Source organism: Bidens hawaiensis, unplaced genomic scaffold (genome assembly GCF_021521415.1).
Source record: "Bidens hawaiensis isolate Kalapana, Puna unplaced genomic scaffold, B.hawaiensis_p1.1 tig00033876_1, whole genome shotgun sequence".
NCBI lineage: Eukaryota > Viridiplantae > Streptophyta > Magnoliopsida > Asterales > Asteraceae > Bidens > Bidens hawaiensis.
This window is the reverse complement of record NW_027495839.1, coordinates 61,989-76,531: the sequence shown is the minus strand read 5'-3', so window position 1 is coordinate 76,531 and position 14,543 is coordinate 61,989. Positions and strand designations below refer to the sequence as shown.

Below are 14,543 nucleotides of genomic sequence, written 5' to 3'. Positions count from 1 at the left end.
ACTGTAAAATTATCAAGTAGTTGTGCAAAATAATTGTTTTTGACTTTTTTTCTACAACTTCTAATTTAATGTGATAATCAACTTCTAACCTACAAATCAAACAAATTTAGTAGCAAGTTGTCTTAGGGCTCTATCAGTGAATTAACGACTGTTTAATAATGAGTTGACTAAATTATGTTTCAAATTACAGCATAATCGAGATTCGGTTATTTTGAAATTCTGTGGATGTTCGCGACATTGCTGTGAAATCCCTAAATCAAATTTATCCAAACAGGTGATGGATTATGCAAATTCAATGTTTCTAGAGTTTCAGTTTCAACCTGATATCGAATAAGCTATTAAGTATAAACGCTGGAAAACTGTAACCAGACGTCAAATTAATACTTTAATTAAAACTCCTAACCAAATGTCCATTGGTTTTATTTATAGAGTCAGGGTCTTCTCAATCTTTTTGGGGGTCTAAAGCGCATAATAAAATTAGGGTCACATGACATCAATGTGCATGTATAATTTGTTACCTTTTAAATTACCTACACCAAATTTACCTACATGTAATTGTTACTTTTTAAAATTTGTGGCCCAAAAAAAGTGGAGGCTCCATTGCTTTATTTCACTCTCCCTTGAGCCAACCTTGAGTAAAGCTAAACAAAGTGTTAGGTTATCTCCATAAGCACACATCCGTGGATTTCACACACACAACCATGTAAGAAGATGACTTGAAGAACCACACTCAAAAAACTAATAGAAACCTTTAGAGTAACATACCATATAACAAGTGTGACATGTTACAAGTTACACAACATTCTGTGGCATGTTACAAGTTACCGACTAACATGGATCCTGTTGCATTCAACGTGGCACTTGACGTTAAAATAAAAATTACACATAAAACTAAATACGTTTATTAGGTTCTTGCAATATTCTACATACTGGAATTCGATCTCATACTATACTCAGCTACAAGTTTTGCAAATGAAGACGAGTCATCTTCTAGCAACTTCTTTGGAGAGTCATATTCGTCAACCAGACCTGCATACAGAACAAAAGGTACACATATAGAGACTTCAACTCGAAAGACACACGCTTGATCAACAACTTTGTGAAACCAACCTTGTTCTAGAACCAAAACCAAGTCACTATCAAGCACAGAGGTGATACGATGTGCAATCATTATCACAGTAGAGTCTGTAAAGTGTTTTTGAAGCGTTTGTTGAATCATACAATCAGTTGCAGTGTCTACTGATGCAGTAGCTTCACATGTACCAAGACTTTGTTTATCTTGAGTAGCACGCGCCCAAGACACACCAGCTGCCTTTGGCCCACACTCCAGTTCTCTCCATTCTTGCTAACTATAACATTTTGTATGAAAAGAGAAAACTATAAGTAAAATATCATGTGGCAAACTGACATTGTAACGTGCCAAAACACCACCAGATGATTATGTTCGGTTTAACGAACCTGGTGAATCGAGCTTTCCTTCCTTACTCCTCACTTTGTTACCAAGTTGGCACTTATCGAGAGCCTGAAGTTACAAATATTGTTAGATTGTGGTGCGATATGGCGTTTGAATGCATAATTAAAACAGACGTTATATGACTCAGTTACCTCCCAAGTAGGCCTGTAAACGAACCGAACGTTCGGTGAACTATTCGTGAACCGATCGGCGGGAAGTTCGTTTATTAACAAACGAACGAACATGAACAAAAAAATTGTGTTCGTTTAATTAAACGAACGAACATGAACACATGTTCCGTTCGTTCATTTATGTTCATGAACGTTCGTTTATGTTCGTTTATTTAAGTTCGTTTATATCTGTTTATTTATGTTCGTTTATGTATTAATAGAAAAAAATTAAATATTACCTAGATAGGTCATCTGCTTAAAGGTTTTATATTTGTTAATTTGTGTTTATTTAAGTGTTTTCATTTAAGTTCGTTTATGTTTGTTTGTGTTCATTTACATCTGTTCATGTATGTTAAATACTTTGTTCAGTTATGTTTATTTAGATTTTAAACAAACGAATACAAATTTCCCTTTTTAAATAAACGAACATGAACATAAATATTTGTTCGATTAAGTGTCTATGTTCTTTTAAACTTAAATGAACTAACACGAGCATGCCCTTGTTCGTGCTCATTCGATTCGTTTACAGGTTTTCATTTTTACATTGATGAATACATCGGTCTCAATGTTTAGTCTCTGCCGATTTTATTTGTGTTCGTTTGTGTTCATGAACACATTAATTTCCTTAATGAACGAATACGAACACAAAATCTCGTTCGGTAAGTGTTCGGGAACCGTTCGTGAACACGTTATTTTCTTAACGAACGAACATGAACAAGGCCTTGTTCGTGTTCGTTCAGTTCGTTTACAGCCCTACTCCCAAGCATTTTCATCTGTATACTCTTCAAGGGGATCCATGTTGCTTCGAATAGTTCCTTCAAACATGGTTGGATCCTGAGGAATTAAGCTCAATCTTGATCGAAGGTCATGAAGTCCGATGGTGGATATGTTGATTGACCTTTCTCCTTTAGTTTCATCCCAGAATTATATGAAACAAGTATTGCAGATTAATATCTTATATATGTCTAATAAACTGTGAAAAGAGTAAAATGTTGATCATTTGATTGACCCTCATCCAACACTACAAATAGGACTATTGGGAACTTACTTGATTCATTCTGGCATCACCCATAACTGCCTCGGTTCATCCAAATTTACTCACAAGGTCGTATATCTGCCTCGGTTCATCCACCTGCACTAGTTATGAACGTAGCGTTTATCAAAAGAATGGAGCATACTAATAATGAGGTAAAATGGATGGAAAGACGTGCAAGTTCCATTGACGGCACCTGCATGTTAAGCAGTGATATAATCAGTTTAAGTTACTTGACAATTTTGTTCCAAGCCAATGTTGACTCGATAAAAAACATTTTATAACAGGAGACCGATCTACTTCAAATGTTACACAATCTACTTCAAAAGTTGTAAATACTTCATAACGTCGTAACATGTATATCTAAGTTCTTTCTCACAAATTTCAACATCAAAAGGAGAGATTTTGTTGCTGCATAATAATGAATGAGTGACATTTATAGAGTTACAATCCATTTGGAGAGCATACATTAGGATAAAATGATCAAGAACTTCAGCATGGATAATGATGCCATATAGAAAGAGAGACATAGATTTCTCAATAACTAAACTTCAGTTAGAGTTCCTATGCCATATTCTTTTAGTAAAAATAATGACCGAGAAGTAGCATGCGTTAAGAGTTTTATATCAGCATCAGCTCAAGAAAGCGAAATACTATTTATGGGTTCAGCAGTCATAAGCCCCTTGTGACAGCTCTCTCTTCATCAGAGAACTAGAGAAAAGTTTTCTAATTTATGATCGGGATAACATATTCGCAAACAAGACATGCTTAAAGAAACCAGCTTACTACAATATTGTAGTCTTGAAGTTCCTATCATATCAACTTGATAAGAAGGATATTATCAAGTATCCTATTTGGAAGAATTCTTAAGCAAAGAGCATGAAGACAGAAAAGAACCAACTCAACATGTTACATAGAATACTACCAATCAGATACCGGGCTACTAAACTTGACTATGTTTTGGAGGGGTGCGCCAGGCCTTGGTGGTAGTGTAAGACCAAGACGATGCTTGAAGACCTAAGCAGCAAACTACTTTGACGGGTCTTCCCCATAAAAAAATAAGATTAATATCAAGTGAGCCGATGGCTCACATATTAGATATTAAGAACAGATACTACACTTGATCTTAGCCAAAAAGCCGAGAAAGGTATGTTTTTCACATTCTTGGGCCGCTGCTTATATATCTGACCTTTAATATTTGTGTTCCTTCACACAGCCAATGCGGGATAGTGATAAAGACTTTTTTCCCTATGGTTTTCTAAATGTGTCTTGGCTATGTAGAAACCTTCCCATTGGCTTTTCGTCTCTCAGAATTTAATAACATAATAATGATTAATGAAGTGCAGATTAATGTCTGATAAACTGTCCTCAAAAAAAGAAATAAGAAAAGTTCGGGAGTTATGGTCATAAAGCTTTCAAGTTTCAACAATTGACTGACACATTACCTGCCAAATCCATTTTGAAATGTGTACAAAAATCTTTAGACTATGCACTATGGGCGCGGAAGGAAGAGGGAGAGGGGCGCGGTGGGCTCCAAACACCGCCGGGGGCGCTGATGGGTGGGGAGCGGTGGAGGGGAAGATGGGCGCGGAAGGGGGGGTGAGGTGGGGGGCCCACCACCAACGGCTATAAGACCGTTTAAAAAAAATTAAATAATATAAAATATATATATACACCATTCACCCAATCTCTACAAACATCCCATTCTCCTATTTAAACTTTATAAAACTTTATCCCCAAATATGTCTTCCGACTCATCTTTGACACCCGACTTCCAGCCCGATATGGACGATATTTCCGACTCGGATTCAGAGGATGAAGCGATATTTAGTGCCATTCTAGAGGCCGCCCAACTTGCAGTCCAGCATTGCGAAAGCTCACAACCACTAAAAGACGGCCTCATCTTCAACGGGATCGCATAGGTGCACATGACCGGTTGATGAAAGATTATTTTTCGCCGGACGCGACTTTTGATTCGGAACGATTTCGGCGACGTTTTCGGATGAGTCGCCAACTATTTTTACGAATAGTTGGTGATTTAGAAAGCGTTTATGCATTCTTCCAACAACGGGCGGACACGAGAGGTAAACCGGGATATTCAACAATGCAAAACTGCACGGCGGCAATTCGTCAACTAGCGCATACGGGACTGCGAGCGACGCCATGGAAGATTACTTATAGATGTCGGCGACAGTGGCTCGTGAAGCGCTTCACACATTCTGCGAATGTGAGTATTAATATTCTAATTATTTATTTCAAAACCGTAACATTTTAAGCATGAATTTCATAAAATTTGTTAAACTTAGGTATTCCACAACTATATCATAAAAAATATTTGAGGAAACCGACTCAAAACGACGTACAAAAAATATACGAGGTGCATCATCAAAGACACGGTTTTCCCGGGATGCTTGGTAGCCTCATTGCATGCATTGGGAATGGGAAGACTGTCCTGTTGCTTGGCAAGGTCAATATCATCGGGGTGATCATGATGGCCCAACAATTATTCTTGAGGCGGCTGCATCATTTGATCTTTGGATATGGCATGCGTTTTTTGGGATGCCCGGTGCAAACAATGATGTAGATGTGATTAATGCGTCCCCTATTTTTGACCGCCTCACAGACGGAGTCTCACCCGACATCTCATTTTCCACGAACGATGTCAACTACGAATACGGATATTATCTAGTTGACGGTATTTATCCGGAGTGGGCCACGTTGGTTCTTAGCTTTACGTGCCCGACTGACGAAAAACGTCAGTATTTCAAGAAAAAACACGAGTCGGCAAGAAAAGACATCGAAAGGGCATTCGGTGTATTAAAGAAACTTTGGTCTATCATTAGACAACCGGGTCGTTTTCTACAAATGGATAAGTTAAGAAACATAATGTACACTTGCATTATCTTGCATAATATGATATTGGAGGACTCGGGTATAGCAGTTTGCCAAGGCGAATACAACGATGAGCCAGAGCCGATCTGTACACTAAACGAAGATGAGAAACTTGCTAATTTATTAAAAACACGAAAAAGGAAAATGAATTTCAGCCTTCGATCGGATTTGGTTGAACATCTTTGGAGTAATAAGCAAGATGACGGCGAGGACGACGACTAAAAATAGCTTTAATTTTTTTACATGTTTTTTTATTTAATTTATTTTGTATTTTAGTATTATTGTATTTTTTTATTATTGTATTATATATTATTGTATTGGTTTTTTTGTTTTATAAAAAAAAAGAGAAAAGGTTGGGCTTCGAAGCCCCCTCACCATAGAGGGGCATTATGCCCTGGGGCTTCGATGCCCCCAGTGCCCACGTAGCGCTGACGTGGCACTGTGGAGGGGCTTCGAAGCCCCCCACATAGCACACAGCCTTACTAACGTATCTATATCTATATATCTATATATTCTATTTAAAAAATTGGATTTATGAACAAATGGTCTATTCTTATTGGTTAATCCCTTTTATTTCCATATATATCAAGCCTTGTTAGATTTTCTTCACAATTAAATAATTCAAAAATAAAATCAAAAATTAAATATTAAATAAATGTCAATAAACCGTTTCACAAAATTCAAACCCTAATCTCTCACCCCTCGATTATTTTCGACTTCCTTCTTGACTGTTTAATCAAGTCATGTTAAAACATCATATTACAAACCTTTTCTCCCTTTCAATTGAACTGTTCTCTCAATCGATTTAAGAGCTTCTTCAACAAATCACCGTCGTTCGGACAATTCCACCAGGTATGTTAAAAGATTTCTGGATTCTATCCTTCTATTCTAGCATTGGTCACTCTATTTTAACAAACCCTTATGTTGAATCACAGATTACATTTTCGATTTAGACTAAATCAGACATGTGCCCAAATTCATCATCGAAAATCTGAGGTATGTAACGGATTTCACGAACCTTTGCTTCAATATATGTTTCCATTAATTACAACTTTTGGAGCTTCCAAAATCTCCATTAGCGGGTTGATTGATTTGAATTATATTTGTAATTTTATTATTCTTTTTTAATTCCTAATTGTAAATTGAATTTTATTTGATGCAGATTTATGAATATGGAAAATTGAAAATTGTAGCTATTGTAAGTTGAATTTTTTTTTTATATTTTTTCATTATTTTTTTGGGTTGTAAACTTACATGCTATGTTGCACCGTAACGCCAAAGGAGGTGGAGTCCCCGTCCTGGGGACGAACCGGGGACGGAAACGCCGCCGAAACGTTTCCCGGCCGCTTTCAAAAATTAGGGACGGGATGTAATACGTATCTAGGCTTTGGGTACGGCGTGTTCGAAGTCTCCGAAACGGAGATTCCGGCGCCGGAGCAGTAGGAAAAAGAAGGAAGAAGATACAAGCTAAATGTGAAGGCTATTAACCATTTTTTAGGTTTTTAGGTTTAAACTAAGTTTAGGTTTTCTTTACATTTAAACCCTTTATGTTTCACTTGTATGAATCTAATCCTAAAACATTTAAACTTTTACATAAAATGGTGTTTTTTCTTTAATCTAGTCTCTCTAGTTTGTATATTTCATTTGTAACACTACATTTTAATTATATATATATATATATATATGACTTTGTTTAATATATTTGTATTTTTTTTATATTTTTTTTGCCGTATCGTTGCTGTACCCGTGCTACTTAGCTTACATGAACATTTCGTTATATTTTCTACAGGTAATTGTATATATGCAAAGCTGAAATAGAATTAAACTGAAGACTTTATGTCAATTATTATATTCATGTTTAATTTAATGATTAACTCTTAGAATGAATCAAATTTGGTATTGTATTGCTCAATTTGAATTTGACTGAAATTCATGCAGTGTTTCAACTTGAGGTTCATATAAAAAAATCAGGACTTTATGAGAATTGTTATATTCATTTTAAAATTATTGATTTAACTCATAAAATGAGCCAAGTTTATTACGGAATTACTTCATTTGAATTTGAATGAAACTGCAATTGCTAGGTTTCAACACGGGATTAACATTGTTAAACTGAGTAAAAGCTTGTTGTTTCTCTTTATATTATTATTATTGTTTAATTTCCCCCCTTTAATAATATATATTTAATAAAAGGGTGACACTAAGGGATTTGCAAATGGCCATGAAGGATTGCTTAGGAAAGATAAAACGCAACCTCATCATGTGATTTTTTTAGTGCACTTTCAGATTAACAATCATAGGTTTTAGTAATTTTAATTTTGAATATTAAATTATCATATTATTATACTGGTAATACGGTAACTGATTATGATTATAAATTATTAGTTACTTAATTTAACACAATCACATTTTATTAGCATTTTAATTTTATTTATTATTTCCTAATTTTGAGTTGGCTTTCCTAATATTTCTTAATCACAATTTATTATGCTGATTTAGTAATTCAAATCTTGAAAGTTTATAATTAGTTACTTCCTAATTTTGAATTATATGTTTAATGACATGGAATTCCAAGCATTAATGTTCTTAATGTAAAATTTTTTTATAAACATTTCTTTTTCTTTGTTTTAAAAGTCAAATCTGCAGGTCATACTTTAGTTTTGACTCAACACATATATGATCTTTTTAATATGTTGATTGTTTGGTAAAAAAGCCAACAAAGTGTCACATTATACAAAGTTTCTATTATTCATATCAGATTTGGATCATAGTACAAAGTTTTGGTTAAAATGTGGAGTTTTGTGTACATTTGAAATTAAGTTTCATGCATAATCAAATGATTAAAATGACCAGTTTGGTATTATTTTAGGTACAAAGGGGCTACTAACATTAGTTAATTTAAAACTCTTAAAAGCTTTTCGAATCAAGAATTTACAAAGTAATGGTGAGGTGAGTTCAAGCAAACAGAAATGATTAAAGGAGGCCGAGGATGAAAAATGTAATGCGGTCATATTGAAATTATGGAAATAAGAATAAATTGTCTTGATTTTGATTTTTCAGTCAAATTATATCTTTCAAATGTTGTTTATCTTTTTCATATGCTAACCATATTATATTTTATTACAGATGTCTTCACAATTAAAGAACCATAATTTTGGTCAATCAGCATATTCCAATAAGAAGAGTAATTCAAATAGTTAGTCATTTTGATATTTTTTTAGTTATCCTTTCAATGTTTTTCTAATAATGCATTTTTTTGTAAGCGTGCAGTTTCAGCGCCAAGAAAACCACTTACTAGCATTTTGAACGGTAACATTTATTTTAAAAGCATTAATACAGTATATTGTATTTAAATTTATTTTGTTATTAACTAAAATAAGTTATATAAAATAAATACAAATTAGTTTGTTATTAACTAAAATTTAGGTACTTGTAACACAAAATTTTAAACTATTTTTAATATATTTATTGTGAACTACATTATACCTTTTTACCTTTTTGACAAGCAGACTTTTAATAATATTGAATGTATGTTTTCATAATTTTTTTTTGTATTTTTTTTTTTAAATGATATGGAACATTATTTTCATCTATCCAATACTATTTTATTTTCTTAAAACCAATTAAAATACATGGTTTAATTAAGATGTATATTCGAATCAATTTATGTTAATTAGAGCCACAAAGATATCTCTCCATAATTTTTTTTACTTATATTCGGTTCACTTAATTATATTGTTTCCATACTTAGCAACAAAATTCACAAATTTAGATGAGGTCCATATAAAAAACCAAATTTTTTGCTTTTAAGTGGGATAATACCAATTACTTTTCTAATATTTAAATTTGAATTAAAATTTTCATAATCACTTTATGCTAAATAAAATCAACAAAACCAAAAATACTTCGACTCATAAGCTAGTATTAAGAATCGGTGTGCCAATAATGTTACTAAGGAATATTGATCAGAAGAATGGCTTGTGTAACGAACTAGATTGCGAGTAATTAATTTCGGTAGGCTTTCTATTGAAGTAAAAGTTATTTCAGATACTAATATTGGTTATTACACTATGTAACTCATAGTGGTCTAACCCCTTCAGATAAAAAAACTTCCATTTAAATTGAAGAGAATGTAGTTTCCAGTTGTAGTCTGTTTTGCAATGACAATTAACAAAAATCAAGGCCAATCTTTAGTAAGATTTGCATATATATTAAAGAACCAGTGTTTACACATAGATAACTTTATGTAGCTTTATTAAGAGTGAAAAGTAGAGACCGTGTTAAAATCATTATATTAGACAAGGAAGACAAAGTTATAAATAAAACAAGAAATATGGTTTATAAGGAAGCCTTTAGTAGCTTATGAATTTTGCATTATCAACTTTTGATTATGTTTCCAAAGATTGTAATATAAATGTTATTCGGGTTTATTTTTATATTTCACAACATTTGTTTTCATACCAATATTACTTACAACTTAAAGTACGCTGTCCCCAATAAAATATAAAAACTTATGTTGCCCTTTCAAATTACAAATGTTTGTTCGAAAATTTCAATATTTCCACCCGTGTCATGCACGGGTCAATAACCTAGTCAATAACAAAACAAAAGGCATGCAAAAGAAATAAACGTCTCCTCTATTTCAGCAACTAGCCCAACGTTCACGATTAACCTGATATAACTCGGTCTACATGGGGCAATTCTTCTGCTGGCCTGTCTGCATGGCCCATAACCGACTTCCCCAGATTAACCCAACAGTTAAACACCAAGTTCACGTCAATAAGAACATATTACATCATTACATGTGTAACCATAAAAAGCGGGAAATTAAGCATATCCTATACTAGTGTCTGAACCCGTGTAATACACGGGACTTTTCAAATAATAAAAATTAATATGGTTAGTTATTTTAAAGAAAGACAAAATAAATTGTGAAATGAAATTAAGAAATATGCACATTAAGCTCTTACTGAAATCAAATCAGCGAATATGCATATTAAGTAATTTCGAAATCAACTAAGAAACATAATTTGTTTACAACACCCACCATTATTATAACATATATTATTAAATAATACTTACTATAATTAAGTAAATTATTTTAAGCAAATAACCACAATATAAAAGATGGGAGAAAGTTATTGGAAACATTCAAAATTTGAATTTTAGATAGCATGATTTTCAAAATTAATTAAATTATAATATATTTGATTAGAACTGATGTGTTATACAAATTAAACCAAATAAAATTCATGACCTATGGATAACATGGATTTAGGAGAATAGAGATTAGAAAAATAGGAGGGAAATTAAAGCTAGGAATGATTGTGGTTAGTACACATCATCTTTATTATTTTTGTTTATTAGAATACTTAGATTAGATTAGATTAGATATACAACAAGTGTTTCGTATATTGGGTAAATGTGTAAAAGAAAAGGAAGGGAAAATTCCATAATTGTCATATTTGAAGAGAGAGATTCAAAAATAATCTCTCAGATCCTTTTAATTCCAGACATGTCCTCTCCTTTTTGCTCGGCCCAAGTAAATTGTTTAGGAGAACGAGTAGATTTAGCAGCCACTTAGATAAGGGCGTGTGGCACCAAACAAGTCGCTGCTCGTAATCCAATATACTCGCCGCTACCAAATTGAAGATAAAGGTACACCTTGTCGTCCACAATCAAACAGAGCATACTCATAAGCTCCTTTTGTGTCTTTCCATTACACAATAACAAACTACAATATTATCATTTTCCTCCTTTGATGTGCAGGTTTCAGGGAAGAATGCATGGGATGGGACGAGTTGGTTATAGTTAAAGACATAGAAACTAGTAGATTGGTATGGAATCTAACGGGGGCAAGTAAACTTTGATATCAAAATTGTTGGGACGAGTAGATTGGTGTGAGTAAACTTTGATATCAAAATTGTGGGGATGAGTAGATTGGTGTCGCGTGTCTTCTCTTAAGTGGCTGCGAAATCTACTAGCCTTGCTTTCGAATTTACTCGTGACGAACTTTTCATTTGGGGAATTAAATTCATTTGGAGGATTTTTTTTTAATTTTTTTAATCTCTATTTACAAAGAGGAAAAAATGGGAATTTCCAAAAAATATATATATATATATATATATAAGAAAAAGAAAAGAAGCATGGTAAAGGGAAAAAAAGCAACAATACTCATACCATGTGTAGTCAAAACTCTCCACACAGAGGCTTTTTGTAACACGTGGCGTCTTGGTCAGCAATGAAGAGTTTTGCAAAAAGTTGTGTAGTGAGAAAACTCTCCTTCAACTATCACTCAATTGTTATAAATAAATTAAATTAAGGGATATTGATTTTTAATAATCTCAACTTTCACTCGTTGGTTAATTTAATATGGACAACTTTGTAGAATAGTAACAAGTTTCAAGTTCGTTTCAATTAAGTCACTCATATTTTATTTTGTCTCAATTAGGTCACTTAACTTTCAGTTTTGTCTCAATTAGGTCACTCAACCTTCAATGCGTCTCAATTAGGTCACTCAACTGTCAATTTTAGCTCAAATTTCAATAATTGTTCTAATACTATCTTTTTTACCTTCATATTATATGTTTATAAATAACTTAAACGTTATTAAAACCAACTTTTTTTTTATGTTTTATCAGTAAATGTATCACTTACGGTAATATTGTAGTTGTCCCTCTCGTTTTACAACACAAATTGAAATTCAAGTGACCTAATTGAGACAAACTGAAAGTTGAGTGACCTGATTGGGACAAAACAAAATATGAGTGACTTATTTAGAACAAACTTGAAGCTTGGTTACTATTCTATAGTGTTTTCCCTTAATTTAATATTACTATCAACTTTGACTTTGTCTCTCACTACTCCCAACTTTCACTTTATTTGTATTTATCACCCCCTCGCTAATCAACAGCTAACACCATTAGTGGAGATGTTGACGTGGTTTTTTTATTTTTTTTATTTTTATAATTTAGTTAGATGAATTGGCATGCCTACTTAAAAAATTAACTTTTTTAAAAAAAAAATAATCTTTAATACAAGGGGAAACCAAGCTTTTAAAATGGCTTTAATGAGGACTTGTATTGGTTGATAGAAATGATTGTAACCACTCTAAAAAAACATGTTTCATATTTTTTTTAAGAGTCAAATTATTATTTACAATCATCTCAAGTGAGGATAGAAAAGATGAATGATATCTATAATATATATAAACGAAAATCATAAAATCCTATGTGTCGCGATGTGGTTGCTATCCCTTTTTATGGAAGTCATCAGAGTACTTGATTTTTAAATGGAGGCCTCTCATTGATTTAACCCAAATTCATGGTTGTGAGTGTTACCAAAACCAAATAGCTCTTAAACGGGTTATAACATCTCATGAAATTAAAAATTTAAGCTTACCAATTATTTGATATGAAAATCCTATAAAATAGAGATATACTAAAATTTAATATCCAATTTAAAAAGAAAAATATATTATTTATAAGGGTTAGGTTCAAATATTAAGCTTACCACTAATTTTTTTTTAATTTTTATATTATAATATGGTACTCATATAAAAGATAAAAAGATAAAAAAAAACGTAAAACTTTGTAAAAATCAATAAATCATAAATTACTTGAAAATGTAAATAAATAAACTAAAAGAATGAGGGTGCCAAGGTCAGTTTCGGAGGTGGAAGAATTCAGGCTTATGTTATTTATGTTGGGATGTAATATTGGTGGAGGGTAATGATCGAATTGGGTGGGACCGTGGGAGCTTAACACTAGTTGTCTAGTCTAATTGTAGTATTTATGGAAGGCGTGAAACAATATGGTTTTTAATGGTATGATAATTACGATGAATAATGTAGTGAGTGACATTAATATTGAAGATATTATGAAATCATACCCAGGATCATATTACCTAATTATCTCCTAAACATATTCTTATTTCCTTGTCACGTTAAACATGTATTAGGAAAGTTTGTTATTCTTTTCTTTTTTCTTTTTCTTTGTAATCATATATGTATTGGGTATGATAATAAAAGAAATCAATTAGCTGATTGTCATTTTCTTAAATTAAAGGTGTTAGTTATCTTTGGATTAAAAATAGATCAAGAAAGTGTTTGTAATCTTGAAAGGACCGGAGTAGATTTAAAGTGTAGTAGGTTAGTCTTTATGGAGGTTTGGTCGGTTGTGGTGGTGGGCTAGTTTCTTGCTAGTCCGTCTTTTCTTGTATTTGGTATGTTATTTTAATAAACTGCTTTTGTTAGCCTTTAAAAATATGAAATAAAACAAAAGTATTTAAAAAACCCATATCATTTGGTGTGATGGCAAATCTGTTTTAGTTTTAAGTAAAAAGAAAAATGCGTTACGCCCTTTCAAATGTATAAAGATTAAAACTATAATTAAAGTTGTGCATTTTATTATCAAATGCTTATCTGTAACACTGTATTCCCGAGTTTCATTTAAAAGCATTCAGTTAACCTAAATTAACCCTTACCGCCCTGCAGCCACTGCTTCGGTCATACCGGAGAAAAAATATGGGTCATCCCAGGTTCACTCATCTGTTTTCAGTTTTCATCCCTGTGTACTTTGACCGGTCAGAGGGTCCTTTGACAGCTTTTGTTAGTACTTTATGAATGAGATGGGATGGGACTATGATATTATTAGAGTTTGGTAGCAACATTTCTTATTTTAGAAACCCTTGTCTACCCTTGTTCAAGTCATTGCATTCAAAGTTAAAATTTGAAATGGTAATTAATTAATTATCCTATGGCCCATCTGTAGTCTATACACACTATGTGACATCTGATATCAGGTTGTTTCAATTTTCAAATGGTCGTTTAAACGGAGGTTGGACGGTCGTTTTGACCCAAAATTTCTAAAGTTTGACCGCATATGGTCAGAACGACCGTTTCAACCAATAATTATAAAAGTTGATCCCAGTGGGTCAGAAGTCAGAACGACCATCCGAATTTGGTTAAACGCCGTTCTAGTCAATAATTCTCAAA

The 14,543-nt window shown here is 32.8% G+C and overlaps 1 protein-coding gene and 1 non-coding gene across 2 annotated transcripts; one reads left to right on the top strand and one right to left on the bottom strand.

Annotated features, from left to right (window-relative positions):
- Window positions 1-3,619: 3,619 nt before the first annotated feature.
- LOC143585528 (U2 spliceosomal RNA) lies at window positions 3,620-3,807 on the bottom strand. Its single transcript, XR_013144556.1, has one exon. It is a non-coding gene; the product is annotated as a U2 spliceosomal RNA (small nuclear RNA).
- A 1,276-nt stretch (window positions 3,808-5,083) lies between these two features.
- LOC143585523 (uncharacterized) lies at window positions 5,084-8,749 on the top strand. Its single transcript, XM_077067292.1, has 3 exons — window positions 5,084-5,470; window positions 6,711-6,746; window positions 8,675-8,749. The coding sequence occupies exons 1-3, from the start codon at window positions 5,084-5,086 to the stop codon at window positions 8,747-8,749; spliced, it is 498 nt and encodes a 165-aa protein (XP_076923407.1).
- Window positions 8,750-14,543: the final 5,794 nt, after the last annotated feature.

Coding starts and splice junctions, on each gene's coding strand:
- LOC143585523 (XM_077067292.1), top strand. CDS start 5,084: ATGCATTGGGAATGGGAAGACTGTCCTGTTGCTTGGCAAGGTCAATAT. Junction 5,471..6,710: donor ACATCGAAAGGGCATTCGGT/GTATTAAAGAAA, acceptor TATTTGATGCAG/ATTTATGAATATGGAAAATT. Junction 6,747..8,674: donor AATTGAAAATTGTAGCTATT/GTAAGTTGAATT, acceptor ATTTTATTACAG/ATGTCTTCACAATTAAAGAA.